The 20,604-nt window shown below is 27.8% G+C and overlaps 1 protein-coding gene and 1 pseudogene across 5 annotated transcripts; one reads left to right on the top strand and one right to left on the bottom strand.

The window, feature by feature from the left end:
• Positions 1-7,129: 7,129 nt before the first annotated feature.
• LOC115035138 (ring canal kelch protein-like) lies at positions 7,130-10,712 on the bottom strand. 5 transcript variants are annotated; one of them, XM_029492816.1, is made up of 6 exons: positions 9,874-10,711; positions 9,739-9,786; positions 8,228-8,313; positions 7,925-8,132; positions 7,754-7,850; positions 7,130-7,340 (listed from the first exon to the last, which is right to left on the bottom strand). In XM_029492816.1, exons 4-6 carry the CDS (start codon positions 7,999-8,001, stop codon positions 7,239-7,241), a joined length of 276 nt encoding a protein of 91 aa, XP_029348676.1. In that variant the 5' UTR covers positions 8,002-8,132; positions 8,228-8,313; positions 9,739-9,786; positions 9,874-10,711; the 3' UTR covers positions 7,130-7,238. The 5 variants fall into 5 exon arrangements, 4 of the variants coding, with proteins under 4 accessions (XP_029348676.1, XP_029348678.1, XP_029348677.1 ...); XM_029492818.1 differs by lacking the exon at positions 7,925-8,132 and having other exon boundaries at positions 9,739-10,706; XM_029492817.1 differs by lacking the exons at positions 9,739-9,786; positions 9,874-10,711 and having other exon boundaries at positions 8,228-8,584.
• A 6,355-nt stretch (positions 10,713-17,067) lies between these two features.
• On the top strand, positions 17,068-19,845 carry LOC107883142 (annotated as a pseudogene).
• The last annotated feature ends 759 nt before the right edge of the window (positions 19,846-20,604 follow it).

Here is a 20,604-nt window from a genome sequence, read left to right on the forward strand (position 1 = left end):
GTGTGGGGGCTATAGAAACATTTCTTCACTCCCCCCACTTATTTCCAAATTACCTTATTTTAATGAAACTTCTATGCAGAAAGGTTAGGTTCTATGTCGGGAATTGTACGACTTACTCGAAATTTTTCAAAAATCCCTTACAACCGAATAAAGCTTTTTCCTCATATGCCGTTACCCCAGCCCCACACCAAAATAAAATTACGGTTTCGCACGAAACATTTTATTTATAGTTAAAGGTGTTAGATTGAATAAGTATCTAAAGCTAGCGAAGCGACAAAATTTTTTTTCAGTTTGGAGGCCCCTTCAAATATTTCCCTGTGACATAAATACTACCTATCCACCTCTGATTCTGCCGTTGGAAAATGAATTAATGTTGTAATTAATTTTAATAGGGAAGACTTAATGGTCTAGCTATGCTCTCGATCTACAAAAACGATTCAATTACTCCTGATGAAGTGCTGGTTGAACTATTCAATAAAAAAATGATAATTTTTATTATAAATAATTAATAATATAATATATATAATATTCTGTACATACTATGTGCATATTAAATAGTATTTAACTGCCATGAGTTATGTAAATCTTTGTATTTGTTTTGTTATTTTGCCTATTAATATTTATACGTGTAATGTGTTTGATTGTTAGGAAAATGGGTAGTTTTAAAGAGAAGGTTTTAGTGTTGGTTATTTTTTTTGAACCCCCCCCCCCCCAGAGCAAATTTGAATGTACGCCACTGAATGTACCAACGGTTAAATGGAAAGTTGGGGTAAGTGTGAAATCACCTTGTATGCAGGGTGTAACATGAAGACCTGACAATTGAAATAAATTTGTTCTAATCAATATTTTTTAATTATTTTTCAAAATATAATTTATTGACTTTTCTGCTACACGTATATGATATAGCCAGGAGAGAATGGACCTGCGCTGACTTGGTCAAGAAAAATTGAATCTAGCGGCTCACATCAGGCCTCGTCATGACCATTGACCATATTATGTTATGTTCTTAGCACACAAAAAATTACCTTATACTTGTGACCAACGACCCACCTTTTTTTTGTAATGAACAGTGGCAGCTCGCAGCTATATCCTGAAATAAATACGTGTTGTTGAAGATATTTCTGAAGATCGACCCACCCACTTACAAATATTTATTAGAAAGTACAAATTTCAAATTACAAATTAGTTAGGTAAAATTGTACGACTGTAATCGATAACTGACTACTGAGTACCTACGACCTAGGCACCACAATTTAAGATAGGTATCTTCTATCTTCAACCGTGGTACCTACTTACGATAATTGTATATTTGTGTACATCGGCTTTTATTCATGTTAGTTGATAATTATATATGATTGCCAATGTGCTACATGTTAGAATTAATATTATGAAGTGGCAACATCTCATAATATAAATAATTATCATTAATATAGTGTTCCCGAAATTGTTGGCCGTGAGTAAACAACTTACAAGTACAAAATTAATATCCAAATTATTTAAGGTTTTTACCTAGGTACCTACCTATAAAATGTATTTTAAATTGTAATTTGTTAGAACATATTTTAAAATGTTGACGCATTTATTTAAAGTAATAAATAAAATAATATCCTAATATTATTATTTTATCTAGGGATACTGAAAAAAATTGTTTTGTTAGAACCACAAATGGAGCGGAAAGTTTCCATAAAATGTACAACGGACAATTTCACAGTGCTCACCCACCAACGCATGTAGTAATATCTGTACTAATGGAAATACAAGCCGAAACTATGACAAAAATTAATTCAATTGCTAGAAACGTGCACAGTAAAATGGGATCATCCGATTTAAAACGTATATGTAACGTTATAGAACATTTTAATAATTGTAAAACGCATAAAAATATTATAAAATATTTAACATCTATTGGTTTTATGTATCAAGGGAAAAAATTATATTAAATTATTTAATATCATATTTCTTTTTGTAATGACGGCTCACTAGGTAGGTAGGTATATCTATTTACTAGGGATAACCAGTGCCGCATTTAGACATTTTGCGCCCCGGTGCAAAAAAAAATTGGCGCCCCCTAAGCTCCGGTGAAAAAAATTGCTTCCCCCTAAGGAGCCTACCCACGGAAAATATGGAAGATAGATCCTCATTAACCTTTTAGATTTTGAGCACAGAAAAGAATATTTGTTTTACAATGTGTGCTTTTTTTACAAATATTGTTTATATGCAAAGATACATTTGAATTTATGTCACCTAAACCTTGCTTATAATTCATCATATAAATTGTTTTTTTTTTAACATATTTAGGTAGGTTTAAGTATTTCATGAATAAATAAAATAAAACTATATAAAACTATGCAAATTAATATTAATTAAAAAAATGTCAAACAGCATAATACTAATATACTATATATATAATACTGTTAATAAAATAATTAAAATTATACAATTTATTTATAATTCACAAGTAAACATATTTCTGGCCACAAAATTTGGCGCCCTAAAATACTGGCGCTGGGGCAGTTGTACCCAGGGCTCCCGTTAAATGCGGCCCTGGGGATAACTATTTTTATTAATATTATATTTTTTTACATCATAATATTTATATAATAAATATAAAATAATACATATAAATATATATAATAAACTGTTTGTAATAAATTTGACAACGTTGCACCCAATTCCTATTGTATTCCTATGAACAATAAAGTGTGCGGAATCGTGTTCCAAAAAAAAAAAAAAAACGTGCGGAATCGTATTCCTCCCTAATATCCAAGATAAAACCGCCGACCGATAATAGTCGTCGGTCGATGAACCCCTTGTGAATCCGGTGCGGACTACTGCTCAGTCGTAAAATGATCTTAAATTATTATAAATTTAGATAATCAGTAATATTTTTTTTTCATAGTTCTATTATAACGTTATTGAATTATTCCATAAATAATTGCCCGACCTTCCTCCGAAAAAAATTATTTTTTTATAATTTAATTTAAAAACATAAGACTATTTTTGGCTATACAAATAATATAATATAAATTATAATTACATAATATTGTAGTTATTGTTATTGCTAATTTCTGAAAATGATATATCCTATATTTTGAATTCAATCACTGTAGTGGTAAATTTTATTCTTTTAATTATAGAATTGAGATAAGGTAGAAAAATATATAAAAATACATTATTTGTCCAATGAATATTATATACTTCAAATGGAAAAAGGTGGGCAAGTAGATGTCGCTCTGCTGTATAGTAAGCTATAAGTGGGGTCACTGTATAATGGATGTTATTAAATTTGAATTCAATGATATAATATCATTGTATAAGAAAAACGATTCTGAGCGGAGAGTGAATCTAGGTATAAGATATAATATTATATGTATACTTATATCTATGGTAATAAAAAAAACCTACAATAAATTCCAAATTAATCATATCACAATATCCATTAGGTACCTACTTATAACGCGTTATACATCAACAACAAACCGTGATACTATCATAGATATATAATATTATACTTTAGAAGTTTCAAGTACCCACGAACAATAGTATACAATCATAACAAAATAATTAAAATAGTTATTCTAGGTTTTTTAATATGTAATTTCGTCTAAATTTAAAATTAAAATTACTATAAAAATAAACTGTGCTTATGTATTTTTTTAGATTTTTTGGTAATAGAATTAACTACTTACATGGAATTTTGTTTTAAATTTTCAATCTTTAGATATAAAAGTTGAAAATTCTAGAAATTTTTAACTACAACATAATTATTCAATTTTAAATTTAATACATTTTGTCAAAATGTGAACTTCAAATGCTTATAAATAAAAATTGTGCTTATGTATTTTTAATATTTTTTAACTGCTATTGTAAAAATATATCAGGAGCCTTGTATTAAATTTTTACACTTTTTGGCCCAATAGATAATACTTTATTGATATTTATAGAAAAAAAAACTAAAAAAATTGAAAACTGAAAATGGTAAACAGCTCAAAAAGAGTCAAAATATTTTCAAAATTGTATGGTGTATAGAAAATGCTAATATAAACATTCAGTAAATTTTCAAGTATTTACAGTCATTCGTTTTTTAATTACAATAAAACAAAAAAATCGTTACGTAAGAAATCGAGTGAATATCGAATGTGGTAAAAATATGAATTTCAAACGCTCATAAAAATTTAATTTGAGTTTCTTATAGACATTTGTTTTTTTGATAAAGGTAGAATAACCTATAAGGAATCTTGTATTACATTTTAAAATCTTAGTTCTAAAAATTTTTACGAATTATTAACTCAAAATAATTTGCAAATTTTCGTCATTTTTACGTATTTTGTCAATATTTGAACTTTAGATGCTTATAAAAAAATTGCGACTATGGATTTTTAATTTTTTCATCTGTCTTTGAAACAATATAAAAGGAACCTTCTATTAAATTTTCAAGCTTTTCTAACCAACAAATAAAATTGTATTGATATTTATAGAAAAAAAAACTAAAAAAAAGTGAAAATGTCCGTAGAGCTCAAAATAAATCAAAATATTTGAAAAAGTTTATGGTGTATAGAAAATGCTTATATAAACTTTCAGTCTAAATGTTATGTACCTACGGTCATTTGTTTTAGAGTTGTACCAAAAACCAAAATCAATTTTCTCGAAAACAGATTTTGCGTAAAAATTCCCGTTTTTCCTTAATTTCTCATTTGTTTTTCACAGCACTTTTGAAAACTACTGAAAATTTTACTTTTGACCCCCCAAAGTACCAACTAGATTCACTTTCCTATTAGAAAAGATACTGTTGAAGAAAATCGAAGCACTTTTACTGTCCTAAAAGTTCATGACAGGCACACAAAAAAAAAAAACACATCATTGTAAAATCAATATATTCATCGTTTCACTCAGAATCTAAAATGCAAGTGCAAACAAATAAATAAATAATTAATAATAATAATAAAAATAATAAATAAACAATCAAACCGGTTTCCTTCGTCTCCAAAATCAAGTTAGATTCTTATATATATAGACTAGATATGGCTATCTGTTTGTAGAAAGTTAACACCTATAAGACATAAGGTAGGTATAGTGTACCCATCAATATGTAGTGATGGAATTGTGTGTGTGTGTTGGCTAATTTTTTCTCACAATCGAGAGTGCATCTATATCAATCTCCGATGATTTGTGAAGTCCCTATACAGCCCTGAATATAAGATTTTTTTGAAAAATTTAAAATAACCAATTTGTAAATCTAGCTTTCAGAAAAATTTTGATTGTTAAAACATTTATCGAAGTGCATTAGTTTATTTTTTATGATTTTATAAAATGTCAACACTAAAGTACCTACCTATTATAGATAACTCATTAATTTAAAAATTAATAACTTTTCCAAAAAAATATTTAGATTTTAATTACCTACCTATTTAAAACTTCTACTATTAAAATTAAGTAAGAATTAAAAAAAAAAAACAGAAATCGGAAAATTATTAAAATTGTTTTTTAGATTGTATATCTTAAAACCGGGGAAAGTTAAGAAATGTTTTACTGAAGGTCTCGTGGATATATGAAATCAAATAATCAACACATGATTTGTGTAACTTTTTTGAAAAAAATTAAATTTTACAATGCTGCAAATTTTCGCCGTCAATATGGGCCGAGTTGTCGAACAGTTTAATGCATACTACTAATTATTGAGAATGATGTGTTTTTTTAGGTATGTATATAGGCTAAGTACTCAAAATAGCTGTTAGATTTCCAACTTATTAGGATCATTTCTGGTAGGAAAGTGAATCCAATTAGTACTTTCATTGATCATGTATGTGACAGTTGTACAGTATTATATATTATTAGATTTTAATCTATTTTATTTTACTAATTATTAAATATTTAAACTATACACATTGCAATTAAAAATCTAACAATTATTAATTGTTTTATAAAAAATAACACTTTAATGTCATAATTTAATAGTAAGTGATATGCCTATCTGATCTAGTAATCTACTAAAATATATCAATAAACGAAAATATTTTATCAAGTAAAATAACAGAAATGTTTGTATTACCATAACCAGGGCTTAGGACTTATTGCATTTGCTTATTTTTATGGTTTGACATAAAATTTAGCAGTGCTATTTCCATAATATGTCATGTTACAACACCTTCAATTATGAAATTTTAAAGTGTTATTTTGCTTTATAATTTATAACGACAATACCAAAATCCTAGAAATTTGAGTTAATTCCTGTTTTCTCTTTATTTGAGGAAGATGAGCTAGATGGTATACCGAAATCGGCATCGGTAATATAGGCTAGAATCTAAGTATTTGTTAAATGTCATTGTGTATATAAAATATAATAATAAATGTAAAAGTTACAAGTTCCTGAGAATAATATGTTTGAATTACAATAAAATAAATAAAAACGTCCTATTTTGTTTAAATATAAGATTTTAATTTCTTTAACAACATTTTTCTCTGATTATAAATAAGTATTTTTTATCATTAAATTATTTTTTTTTATTTAATATTTTTAATTTCTATATAATAACAAATATATTGATTTGTAGCTGAACCTGAAATTCTACTAATTTTTAAGTAATGTTGAGAGCACAAAACAAACATACTTTAATAACTAATTATTTTTCATTGGCTTTTCTTTCGGTCATTCAATTATCCCTATATTATTGTATTCAGTATTATTCATACAATATGAATTTACATTTTAAATCAAAACATACTTATTAAATATAGCAATATTATTTATTAAAAATATTCATAAATAATAAATGTTTTACAGTATAAAAACAATAAATATGTCTGAAGTATTTTTGGATGACAGTAAAGTCATAAGATATAATAAAATGCCTATATATATATCAAATGGGTGATCAACAAATTGTACCAACATGTTTTTTGGGATCTTGAAAACAAAGATAAAAAAAGAGTATATTATTGTGTTTTACACTATTCTACATAGAAGTACCATTTCATACATTTAAAACCTTATTTATTTTATTTTTAGTCAATTTATATTGGACAATTAGGTACCTTCTGATAAAATATTCAAAGTCTGTAAAATTAATAGTAAAACAATACATTTTTTATTGATATGATAACTACAAAATAAAATAATATTCATATACCTGTTATAATTACAGAAAAAAAAATCATGTACAATAACAAATTTGAAAAATGAGTTGGCCCATCAATGACTTCTATTCTTGGAAGATGTTTTCATACATTCATTGACGTTTCTAGGTATTGGTGTGGGGACTGTAAAATTCTACAGACATCAAACCACGACATATTTCATTACTTCCAATGACGACATACAATAAACCAGATTGCAACAACTCCTATATTAACATTTAAATTTAAATTTAATACATTTCAAATGAATTGTTTCATACAATTTGTGGGATTTTACAGAATCGTGAACACTTAAATTGTTGCATTCACCGACGACATACAATATACAATAAACCATCTAATGCAACCCCTAAATAAAAGTTTTTAATTAAATATAATAACCAAAATCTGGTAATTAAATAATTTTACTAATTTTATCAATTTTATGAGTGTTTTTATTTAGGTCATTCAATTATAATTGTTTTAGGCCATTCTTTATGTTATTATTATTAAAATATTTTTTAAACCAACAATACACCCAGATCCTAATTTAAAAATCAATAATATTATATGCGAAAGTAACTCAATTTTCCATTCCCTTAAGCTAAAATAAAACAATAATGAACATTAGTTTGCTTACTTTTTCTTCAGATGGAACAGTAAGCTCATAACTGGAGACCAACTTAACGACCTGTTCAGATGATAAGGTTAGGAATTTGTCAGCCACAACTTCTTCTCTAAGAAAGAAAAAAAAAATAATAATAAAATACAATTTCCTTATAGAATCGTTATCATGAATAATATTTCTTACAATAGTTGATAAATATACAATTCTGAACTTTTTGATAATTGTTTACAACTATAAGACAAAATCATAATCTTGATCATAATTTACCTATAATTACATGTAAATTATTTTCGGTGACCGTGATTTTCTCAGAATAAATAAAGTCTACCAAAAGTTGTAAAGAGGTAGAATCTAAGAGTCCCAAAACAACAAGAACATGATTTTTTGGGCACTAATTAAAAAATAAATTGAGTTATACACAAATGTAATGTAATTTTCCATTTCCTTATACAAAAATATAACAATAACCAATTTTGGTTTGCTCACTTTTTCTTCAGATGGAACTGCAAGTTCATCAATTAACTACTTCTTCTGATGATGAGGAAAGTAATTTGTCACCCTTAACAACTTCTCTAAGAATCAAAATAAAACAGTACCTATGCAGTAAAATATAGGGCAAAACTTTTTATAAATTTAAGAGGATTAAAATCGTACCACAGGAATAATTAAAGATATCCAAACTTCATAATAATTCAACACCATTTTTAAAACTTCTTTTGTCTTTCAACTGTGGAATACTCACATACAGCACGCTTTTTTCATTTTTGTATGATGTAACAAAATGGATCGGTTCAAATTATAGACATACCCCCTCGCATACCCCAGACAGCAATTTTTTGTTTAAAAATATTATTACCTATAACATTATAATTACGAATAATATTTGTATAAAGTTATTATAATAATATTATAATATTATAATTACAAAATGCTGTCTGGGAGCTACCTAGTATCCATCTCTTTTATTGCGACACATTTTTCATTATTTGTCAGTATTTTATTATTGTTAGTTGTTACTAATTTAATTGTGGTAAATAGTTAATAATATTATACTATTTTGTATACACATTATATACTTTGGTAAAGTACAGTATACATTTATACATCGATAACATTTTGAAAAAAATATAACAAGAAGTTTCCTTCACGATAGTTTTAAGTATATATTGTATCTGCTGACTATCTGGCGTGTTTACTATTCACAATTCAAAATAGAGAAGTAAATATCCATTTGGTAGAATCTTACTTAAACAATTTATTTTCATTTTTAAAAATTCAAAATTGTTTAATAATTTGTGTATTGTGTAATCATAAGCTTGCGCAAAGGGGGGCAGGGGGGGCATGGCCCACCCTGTGAAACGTACCAAAATTTGTATATATTGTAATAATATAATATGATCTAAAGATCACAATTTTTGATTTTTTAAATCATAAAACATTAAAAAAGTAGGTAAAAAAAACATTGATACTCAATTATAATAAATAATAATAAATTAAATGTCTTTAAAAATAAAATTGATAACATATTAGGTACCATTACAGATTGCAAAATTGTATTTCTTTAAAATTTAAAACTGTGTTGACAATTAAAATATTTCTTATTTAATTTTTTAAAAATATGTCTGTTTTTTATCATATGAATGATTTGTGCCTTAAATAGTGAGTAGGTAAATCAAAGTATATAACATTTTAATTATTTCTTCCATCATAGTTCAGGTTTCTTAATCTTTATTGAATTAGCCCACCCTGCCACAAATGTCTGCGCACGCCTATGAGTGTAATACTGTGATATACAGTAAACTATGTATATTACATTAGTGACATTGCTATCTAGTACCTATAAATTATAATATATTTAGTTTCATAGTCATATTTATTATTACACTTCTCAAATCCGCAGTTCACACTTTCAATTTCAGATTACACTCTTTGTGTCGGGGTTCATTAAGAAATAGGGGTTGTATAAATCTATAATAATAATAAATAAATCAACTCACAGTATAAATTAAGGAGCGCAGACTGGCCAGCAAGTCAACTCCTTACGCCTATAATATGGTTCACAATAATAACAATAATAAAAATACACTACGACGCTTAGCAATCGAAATAAATAAGTATGACAATATTATGACCTTTTATGGCGGCGAAATACAGAGAATGCTATAATCTGGCTATTAGAGGTGGATTATAGTGATCACAGTAACGCACGACGATTTTCGTGTGCCACAATTACCTACGATAATAAAAAAAAAAACAGTAATGGTAGCAATTCGCGCCCATCAATAATAATTATTAAATTAATAATAAAACAACGGCGATTCGCGCCTACGATAATAATTTGACAAAAAAAAATCGCACTGCTCGCGACGACTCAACGTATCGGCGTATTTCGTTTGACTGGCTAATGAACACAACGTTACAAATTATAATATGCGATTATACGCGGATATCAATATTTATTATTGCGCCTTCGGTAATGCAACGCTGCGATTCTTGATGGAAATACAGTACGCTACGTCATGAAATCGGTAAAAATCACTTTATTTCCAGAACACGGTGTTCTGAACACCTATTAATTTATTCGTTAGTGATAACGGGCCTTATCAGTGATTTTTAAGCGCATATAATCCATCAGATCGGGTTAGACCATGGTTATGATTGAAACCTACGGTGTTCCGATACATCAAGGCATTCGATGTGCTGAATTTCAGAATGCTTGAAAATACGATGCATTTTACAACATGTTTTATCATTTCGATAGCAATACGTCGTATTGCGTTGCATTACCGAAGGCCCAATTATTATATAATCGACCGCTAATAAGGAGGCGGTGGTACGAGGCATTAATCAAGTTATTATTGTTCCGTTTTCGGGCGGCAAAAAGGAATCGTGTACGTTTCGTCCCAGTAAAAAAAATGAGCCCACGGACGTTTCGTTACCGTTTATTATTAAGAGGACGCCACACCCGCATTTGTTGTCTCCGTCTTACAAACGCGTAACATGGCAAATTTACGCTCAGCAGTTCACGTTTTATGCCGTTAGCTTAACAATTAGAGTGAATCGACCTATTATGATGGTAAGAACTTGATGGTAAGGAGATTATCTGTGTTTGTATATGTTGTTTTTTTACGATAGTTCAATTTTTAAGTGAGTTATGAGCATTTTTAATTTACGGTATATTGTATACGTATAACTAGCTAATAAATTGAACTATCGTAAAAAACCGACATACAAACATAGATAATATTCTTACCATCAAGTTTCATAATAGGTAAATTCACTCTAATTTTTAAACTGACGAAGCTACATGTTTTCTGCTGAGCGTAAATGTACTATGTTACGCATTTGTAAGACGGAGACAACAAATGTGGGTGTGGCGTCCTCTTAAGATAGGCCATTTGGCCCGCGGGAGTTAATATTATCGTTGTTGTCGTCTTTGTCAAGAATCACATAGTAAGCATTTATTCTGTAGAAATCTTCAGTTGTCTGTACGTTACTTTGTGTAGGTTCTGTGTACTGTGCACTAGTGCTAGTAGTGACAATGACATTTTTAAGATCATTTGGTTCTTTCCTTTTTCTTTTATTTCCTAAATTTTAAATTAAAATATAATTAATACAATAATCATTTTTAATAATAACATAGTTAAGTAATCAGTTAATTAGTTATACCTTGGAATGGATTTTCAATAGATATTGTTGCAAATTTATTTATACCCAACCTAATTTCAGCAAAACATTCAATGGTTTTATAATCATCTAAGGATTTGATTATAGATTTAATAATAATTTCTGAATTTCCAAGAGTTGAAGATTTTTCTTGCAATTTGCATGTTAAAATATTAATTATTGATAAAAATGTATGTGAAAGAAACAAATATACAACAAATTATTGTCCTTTCTTCATATTGGTAGAAGTTCCTGAAAAATAATAACGAATAATGTACACATTAACAACAAGTAATTATAATCTATATATTAAAACATTAAATGCAATAATCAAAATATTTACCTATTGCTTCATTTACATCTTTATCAGATTCATTTTCAATCTCATTTATTAATGTATCTACTATTGCTTTATAACTGGACATTACAGCTTCACAATTTCTGTAACGGTAATTTCACCTTGTGTTCCTTAACCTTGTAATCGACTTTTTTTAACTCCCAACTTTTTTTGAATAACGATTAATTTTTTATTATTAGTCGGATATGATAAGTGAACATGGAGGGCCTCTATTGTGTTAAAAACGTTTCTGGTCTCCTGTAATTTAATATTTGAAATATTATTAAATTCGGTTTTTATTTTAAAACAAAACACATTTATTTAAAAAATAAAAATATAAATAGGCAATTTAAAATAATTAATCCATACCTTTACTATTTTACACATGTTATAAAAAATATGTTATGAAAAATATTTAATAATTTTGGTGGGGGGGGGCTTTTGATCTTTTTTTTTGGGGCCCCCAAATCTATTTGAGATTTGGTAGATGAAAATATGAAATTATGATTTTTATTTCTTAACCACAAATAGTTAAATGATATAGATAAACTGTTTTTGAAAATTACGACAACTGATTCTGTGCCCTGATCAAAAATATAATATGAATCTACCAATGCCTAAAAAAAAAATATACAACTATATGTATAAAAAAGTTGCTTTTAAACTGAGTACTTATCAGTAGCTGAGATCAATTAAATATTAAAATATTATAGAGATAAAATATTATATTTGAGTGTGTGCCTTCCATGTTTTCACTCAGCAAATCTGCAAGCCGATATCAAACCTGTAACAATATGATGACAATTTAAAATTTATGGTAATTATTATTCAATATAAAATTATATTTCATTCAATTATAAAATACAAATTACCTTTATGAATTTTTCTAGATCCTCTCAACAAACATTCATCAACTTAATATCAACTTATAACGATACTAGGTCCTCCAAATTTTTACTGATATATCCCAAACCAAATTTATCCAGTCACATATGCTAGACGGTCAACCAGTTAATGACATAATAATTTTATTGGATAAACCTGAGTACAGTAGTATGCCAATTTTAACTGTTGACTGAGATTTAGTCCATTATTTAGGAGACCATTTCTGTCAATTAAAGTCCAAAAACCATTATCTTTCCTATAATTATACACAATTATTATTATGATATAATAAAGCTGAAAGAATATAAGAATATAAGAATATAATTTTCTTACCCTAAGCTTTGTGTTGTTGTGTTGTTTGAGAACGTGCATGAAGTTAGCAATTGACCCAGACATTGATTAGAATTTCACATATTAGCCACAGCCGATTTGAACAATGAGTCGCTTATGGCAGTATATGTAAAACTCTCCTTTTCTTATGTACGTATAAATCCATATCACTTCCACACTCGACACATTCGTAATTTTCATTAATTGCTAAAACATTTTTAGTAATTAACATATGTGTGGTGGATTTGTCACTTAGTATTATAATTAAATAAAAATCTTTTGCGAACATATTGAGAGTATAAATTGTCGCACAATTAGAGACGTATACCAAATACTATAGATTAGTAGCAATTACTAATCTATAGTATTAAATTTGCGTATACTGAGAGTCTGAGTCCATACTTTTACGAAATAGGACACAAAGTGTCAATCGAAGAAAATACATTAAATTGTATGTATTAAAAATAATCTTAACCCTTTAAAGATTAAAGACGTCAATAATTGAAAAAATAAAAATATTTTACGAATTAGTTTAAAAAGTTTTGATTAAAATATTTTTTTGTAAAAATTTATTATTATTATCTATAATAGAAACATGGTTATATAAGTTTACCATGGTTTAAATATTTAACAATTTATTTAAGTTTCCAACAGCAAACCTTTAACATTATCACTAACTATTGATTTGATGTACCTATACAGTACTACAAGGGTATTTGCGAGGTATTTGTGTATGTGCCACGGGGCAGAGCACTTGTAGCCATAAAAAGTCACCAAATATACATTTATACTCAAACTATGTATTTTAAAAATAAATACAAGAATATTAGGTATATTTTCTTTTTGTATTTTAAAACTAAATTTACTATTTTGAATTAGTTTTATTTGCGACACATACTACTACTTCAAATAAAATTTTATTAAAAATTATAAAATAATCAGGCTTCTAGTACAAACGTGCTTCTGCCACCAATCAAAAACCATATTATATGAAAACAAAATTAAAAATAAATGTACTTCTTGGTTGCATTATTTAAAATAAAAAATTTCGGTGGAGAAAAAATTGAAAAAAATTATTATTTAAGTTAAAATAAGTCTCTATATATAAGTATAAAATGGAAGAAATATGTACTCTGCTGTTTTTGACCGTGCAAAACAAATATTGAAATATACAAATGCTACAAGTCCTCTGACCTATCCATGACGTAACGTATCAATAATATTATAATAATATCATATGTATTAAGAACTCAATCAGACCAGACGTCAAAGTAAATTGTATATTTGTAATTTTATTTTATATGATTTGTGTCTATTGTGTGAATTAATTTTAAATTATAATTAATTCAATAATGACTTAAGTGTTTGATATCTTTAATATCAATAACATGTCAATTTTGTACACAGAAAAAAGTTTATGTAAGTCTATTAATAACGATACCATTGTTTACATATTTTCACAAATCATAGGTTTATAACAAGAAGTTATTTTGTCATCAATAATATAATATTACATATTTAAAAAAAATCATAATGTTTGACAACAATGTCATCTATTTCTTATCAGTGTTTAACTTTATCGTAACATTTACTGGCAGAGCATGCGATAGCTGTGTTTTTTTTGAAATAATCAAATAGATACATGAATTTAAATAAACTAGACTTAGGTCTGAAAAAAGTATATAAATTAGCTAAATTATTTCAACTATTCCAAGTACAACAGCATAAGCGGAAAGAACATTTTCAGCTCTAAAAAGAATAAAAATATGTTGTAAGTCTACTCTAAGTCATAAGTTTTAGAAGATTTAAAAATAAGTATTGAATTTTACTCTAAAGTTACAGAAAAGTTTGTCGTAAAAGAAATTACTTTATTTATAAATAAAAAGAAATGTGAACGTTACTTATTTTACTTGAAATAGTTAGTCAAATCTTAATTAAAATGATTAAAGTATTAAATTAAAGTCTTATTCATAAATTAAATAGAACTATAATACATTATGATAAACGAGCATACCCATACATCGGAGTCAACATTCGCCACTGCATATTTGGTGCCTCAGCTAGAATAATGTAGGGGTAGCCACTAGCTAATAGGTTGAAGTGTCTGAAAATGTGTATTTACGCAAATGAATAAGGTAAAAATGGCCCCTCTTCGTACGAAACAAATTTTCAGCCGATGATAATGAAATAATAAACTGAAAGAATATAAGAATATAATTTTCTTACCTTAAACTTTGTGTTGCTGAGTTATATTTAGGTAATTGGCTAGAAATTGGTTCATCAATTTGTGAGTGATATATTTTTCTTGGTGTATATTTAACAGAAGTATTCAATATTGATGGTACACCATCATCGACGTTTTCTACCAACTGGAATTTTAAAATCACTATTCAATAAATGATTATTACACAATCGTGAATTTTTGGTTGAAATAAAGCCTTTTCGTCCAACAGCATTTATACACTTAGCATTAGCTTAGGATTTCATATTGTAAACCTGTAAAACAACAGTCGTCTGTGACAAATAGTTGGAACAACGTAATTTATTATTATATAAGAAGTTCTTACCTAAAAAAATGATTTTTGGTGTCTTTTATTTGTCTGTTTACACAGCCATATCATCTACGCCGAACATGATAATACCATATTTGAATGAATAAATATAAAAAGTAGGTAAGTAGATAAGTAGAGTAGATTAAAGTATTCATAACATGACTTATTAATATGTGTATTTCTATACAGTGTAGTCCGTGGGTGTGACTGTAAAGTGGAAAATGGAAATGACAGAAAATTTACAACTGATAGCAAAAAAATTGAATGTAAAGGCCAAAGACACTGCCAAATTCTGCCAGTTTTTTGACAAATTATTTGACTCAGTAAACGAGAGCCATGACAAAGTAGTAGATGAAAAAATATATCGCATAGACCTGAAAAGGTACTCTCCATACCATGAGTTAGAAGTGTTGAAGTCAATGTACTTCATAGATCCTGTTAATAAAAAAAGACAGTTCCTCAACCTCCAACAATTAAGAATTGTTAAAAACTATTAAAGGTAAATCTTAGCTGTTCATTTCATTACATAGAGTATGTTACTATATATATACCTAACATTTTTAGGATTTCAAGAGGTATTTAAGTTATTGAACAAGATTGGTATAAAATCAATACTGTTAAGAAACTTTAACCAAGATTCACTAGAGAATTTTTTCGGAGCATTGCGTGCTCTGGGATACAGAAACACCAACCCAACTTGTTACCAATTCACTTCCTCATATAGAACTCTGTTGCTGAAAAACTTAATGTTGTCACATTCCACTGGGAGCAATTGTGAAATTGTATTATTATGAAGTAGATGACTAATGTATAAGTTAGATACTATGTACACATTGAATAATACATAAATGATTAAAACACCTGGTTTTATAAAATAAAATTCTTTCAAAATGTAACAATATGTGATGTACCACAGGGACTACTCTGTCGCCTACACTCTTTAATTTACATATAACATACAAATCAAATAAATGATTTGAATACAAACTTAAATTTATTTATATACAGTCATACAGACGATACAGTTAATAGTATCTAGTAAAGTACCTAGTTAATAAGACCAGTTCTAGGATGAGGTATTTGCTAGCGTACATAGAGATTTGAGTAAAATCCATAAGTGTCTATGTAAAATAAGTTTATCTTTAAGCCCCGTTCACACGATCAAATAATTTGTCAAATATTTTACGTTTGTCAAACTTCAAATATTTTAGAAATGGTTCTAAAATATTTGGAGTTTGACATACATCAAATATTTGACAAATTATTTGATCGTGTGAACGGGGCTTTAACAAATCAACATTTGTCACTCATAATAATAATAAGTGCCTCAAACCGGGACATCTGGCTCCATCTAGAATTAAGGATCTTTAATCTAGATTTAAGGTTAGGGCCACGGTTTAAGATATACGGATTAAGATGGTGGTTGTTTAACCGTGGTTAAGACGTACTCCATGTCCCATTGTCCTTTGAATTGAAAGTCGTTATGTTTTTCATTCAACACTTCTTCCTAAACAGTAAACACATTTAAATTTTTATTTATATAATAAATTACTGTTTGTTTGTTTATAGGTTACATTTTGTGATTTTTCGCTTTTCAACATCAAAACTTCATCAAGTGAATGAATGTTTTCTACTCGTAAAAGGTAAGAAGTTTTTATACATACGTATTACAATGAGTTTTTATATTTGTTTTTACCTACCTATGTAGCGTGCTGCAAATAATGTTGTCAGAATAATTGGGCAGTCGAACTTGGTTTTGAAAAGTTGGATATTTGTAGTCTGAGACCCACCCAAGGGCCAAGGTGGTTTAACACTACAAATCGAGGTATGTTTTCGATTTTAATTGTCTGAGCAAGCGAGAGACCGTGTCTGACTCGATCTTATTGTTTTAAATAAATTTAACACATTTACAGAGTGATTTTTAAAGCGTTGAATCACCTTTCTTTATGTTTAATATTATGAATATTCTTAATTTGTTTATTTTTAAATACACGTCTTGAAGATCATATTTTTGAATCCTTGAAATTTTTGTACCACTTATGATGCTGTGACAAAACAAACTTCCGTTTTTAAAATAGGAACACCCATTTTCTTTTTTAATTATCAAGCAGATTTTTTTTGTTGATAATTTTGATGTATCTAAATCAAAATTTAAGCGAGTAGTTTTTGAGTTATATAACTTTGTATACTTACAAAGGATAAAATATGTCTGTGGTAATGGGTTAAGAGGACGCTACACATCAATTTGTTGTCTTCGCCTTACAAGTGCATAACATAACAAGTTTAGTCTCAGGAGAACGTGTTTAGCTCCGTTTATTTAAAAATTATAGTGAAACGACCTAGGTAGGTACATTATCTGTGTTTTTACGTGAGTTTTTTTACGACGGTAAAATTTTTTAGTAAGCTATGCGTGTATAATATAGCATAAATTAAAAATGCTCATAACTCATTTAAAAATTGAACTATCGTTAAAAAAACTCATATACAAACACAGGTAATGTTCTTACCATCAAGTTTCATAATAGGTCGATACACTCTAATTTTTAAACTAACTGAGTTAAACGTGAATTTGCTGTTATGCACTTGTAAAATGAAGACAACAAATACCATTATAGCGTTCTTTTAAGTGGGTAATACGGAGGAGCTTAGACAATTTATAAAAGTTAGAATTACTCTGGTAATATTTATTTATGAATAAAAATAATCAAAGTATGATAAATACTACATTTAATACCTATTATACAGTTTTTATTTTTTTTAACCACTTTTTAGGATTAATAGATAGGTAGGTACATCAACATTTTCAATAAAAAAAATCGCTAAATAATTTGCAGTAAAAAACTGAGGTTCTTTTTTGAAAAATAAAAATTAGTATGAGCTCAGGTCGCTCCTTAAGTAGTACATAAAATATCAGAAATTTGAAAATATTATCTTTAGGTAGATTAAAATTTCTAAAAATCAGAATTAGAATAATTAATGTACTATTAAAGGGATTTATGGGGGTGAGCATGCTTAAAAAGTCACATTGTATAGACGAGTGGTCTCAAACTCAAATTACTAACAGACAATATTTATACATCAAACGTTCGTGGGCCAAACACCTTTTTGTATTCATCTTAATACTAAATCCAAAAGAAACAAAATAAATTAAGAAAACATTTATTTCTTCCATTAATTATAATTATTATAGTATAACTCTACCTTCTTAATATTAGGTATTACAAAGATGTACATATTGATTTTTTGTTAATAATTATTTATTCTTATTTTTGAATTTTTTGAAGAAATAAATGTTACAGGCCATGAAGAAAGGGTTTCTGGCCACATGCTTTTGATGTCTGATATAGACTATTGGTAGATACTGTATTTTATTATTGATTTATTAATAATGATTTTACCAATATCTATAGCACCTGAACCAGTGCAAGACGCGAGAGGCAGAGGGTAAGCCCAGAAAAGTGAAAACTGTCCAGGACAAAGGTCCAGCTTCCATTGATATTGCCAATATTGCTTATTGCCCGTCAACAATAATATAATTGTTCTTGTTACTAGTTGGAATATTTCACATCAATTCCACAAAAGTTTGTATTTTTATCGACATCAAAAGTATTAAACAAAAAACAATGATTCAAGGAAGCGAGGATAAGTATGGCAATTGCGACGGTCCCAACTCTCAGTACATCAAGCTGATCTCGAGCGACGGGCAAGAGTTCATCGTCAAGCGGGAGCATGCCTTGTTGTCGGGCACAATTAGAGCCATGTTGAGCGGACCCTGTTATTATGCGGAGGATGAAGTAAACGAAATCCATTTAACGTTGATATCCTCGCTAGTGTTGAGTAAAATTTGTATGTACTTCGCATACAAATATTATTATTCTAAAAATCCAATTAGAGTACCAGAGTTCACCATCGAGCCGGAAATAGATTTGGAACTACTGATGGCCGCCAACTTTTTAGATTGTTGACTGCCCTTGAGGCCTCCACGACAGAATAATACTAACTTGCATCATCATAATAAGATTTTAAGTTTGTACAGCAATCATAAGTCTATTCTATTTTTAAAAACAATTTTTTTTAACTCAACAATAATTATACTGATAACCATAAAAAATAATTAGATTGGTTATAGTTTATATTTAAACTAAAAAGGGTGTTATGTGGGACAGATTAATGGGTGTGTTAAAATTGAATTCAATTATGTAAAATCAGTGTATAGTGTCAGCCTATATTTAAGTATATTTTATGATATTAATGCTATTAAAGTAATTTATTTTATTATCAGTAATACAAAATGTTACTAGCGAAACCACTCAATATAAAATTGTTCCTAAAACATTTACAGAGGTATTTTATTGATATCTATACTAGCATTATTTATATAATATAAAAAACAAATTTCTTGGATGTTTTCTCATACATCCAAATTATTATTTATTTAAATTTAATAACAGCAATTGAAGATAGTTTAAATAAACATTAAAATATGTACAAAGAATGGATGTTTTTAATAGAACATTTGATTATATATTAGAAAACTGTACAGGTTTGCTAATCTTTCATTGTCCAGAACACAAATCAGACATTTTGATAACCATCTTCCAACATTTTATAATAATGAGGATGAAACAGTTTACATTTACACATAACAGAGATCTTAAATAAAATAGTTTCAAAAAGAAAAAAAATATCAAAGCTTCAAAAAACATAATATAATAAAATTATTCATCCATTATGCCAATATACAGTATTTTTATTTTTTATTTTTTTATTTTTTTATTTTTATTAGAATTAACGCCAGTCGGCTTTTACAAAATTTACACGGAGTGTACAAGATACAGATACAAGATATAAAACATTTTTTTTTTTTTTTTACATATGAATAAATTAAATAAAGGTCTAGAATAAGATAGATAACATAATGATAATAAGAAATAAATAACATGGTAATAGAAATAATAAGCTAACAAAAATGTGAGCCTCCGTACTACGGGTATTACAGTAAGTTCGCTAAGCGCATTAATCTTGGTAATGGGGCATTTCTCGCAAAGTTAGACGTATTGTTAGGGGGATAGAAAGAACACTGTAACCTAGTA

This window comes from Acyrthosiphon pisum, chromosome X (assembly GCF_005508785.2).
Source record: "Acyrthosiphon pisum isolate AL4f chromosome X, pea_aphid_22Mar2018_4r6ur, whole genome shotgun sequence".
In the NCBI taxonomy this organism is placed as follows: Eukaryota; Metazoa; Arthropoda; class Insecta; order Hemiptera; family Aphididae; genus Acyrthosiphon; species Acyrthosiphon pisum.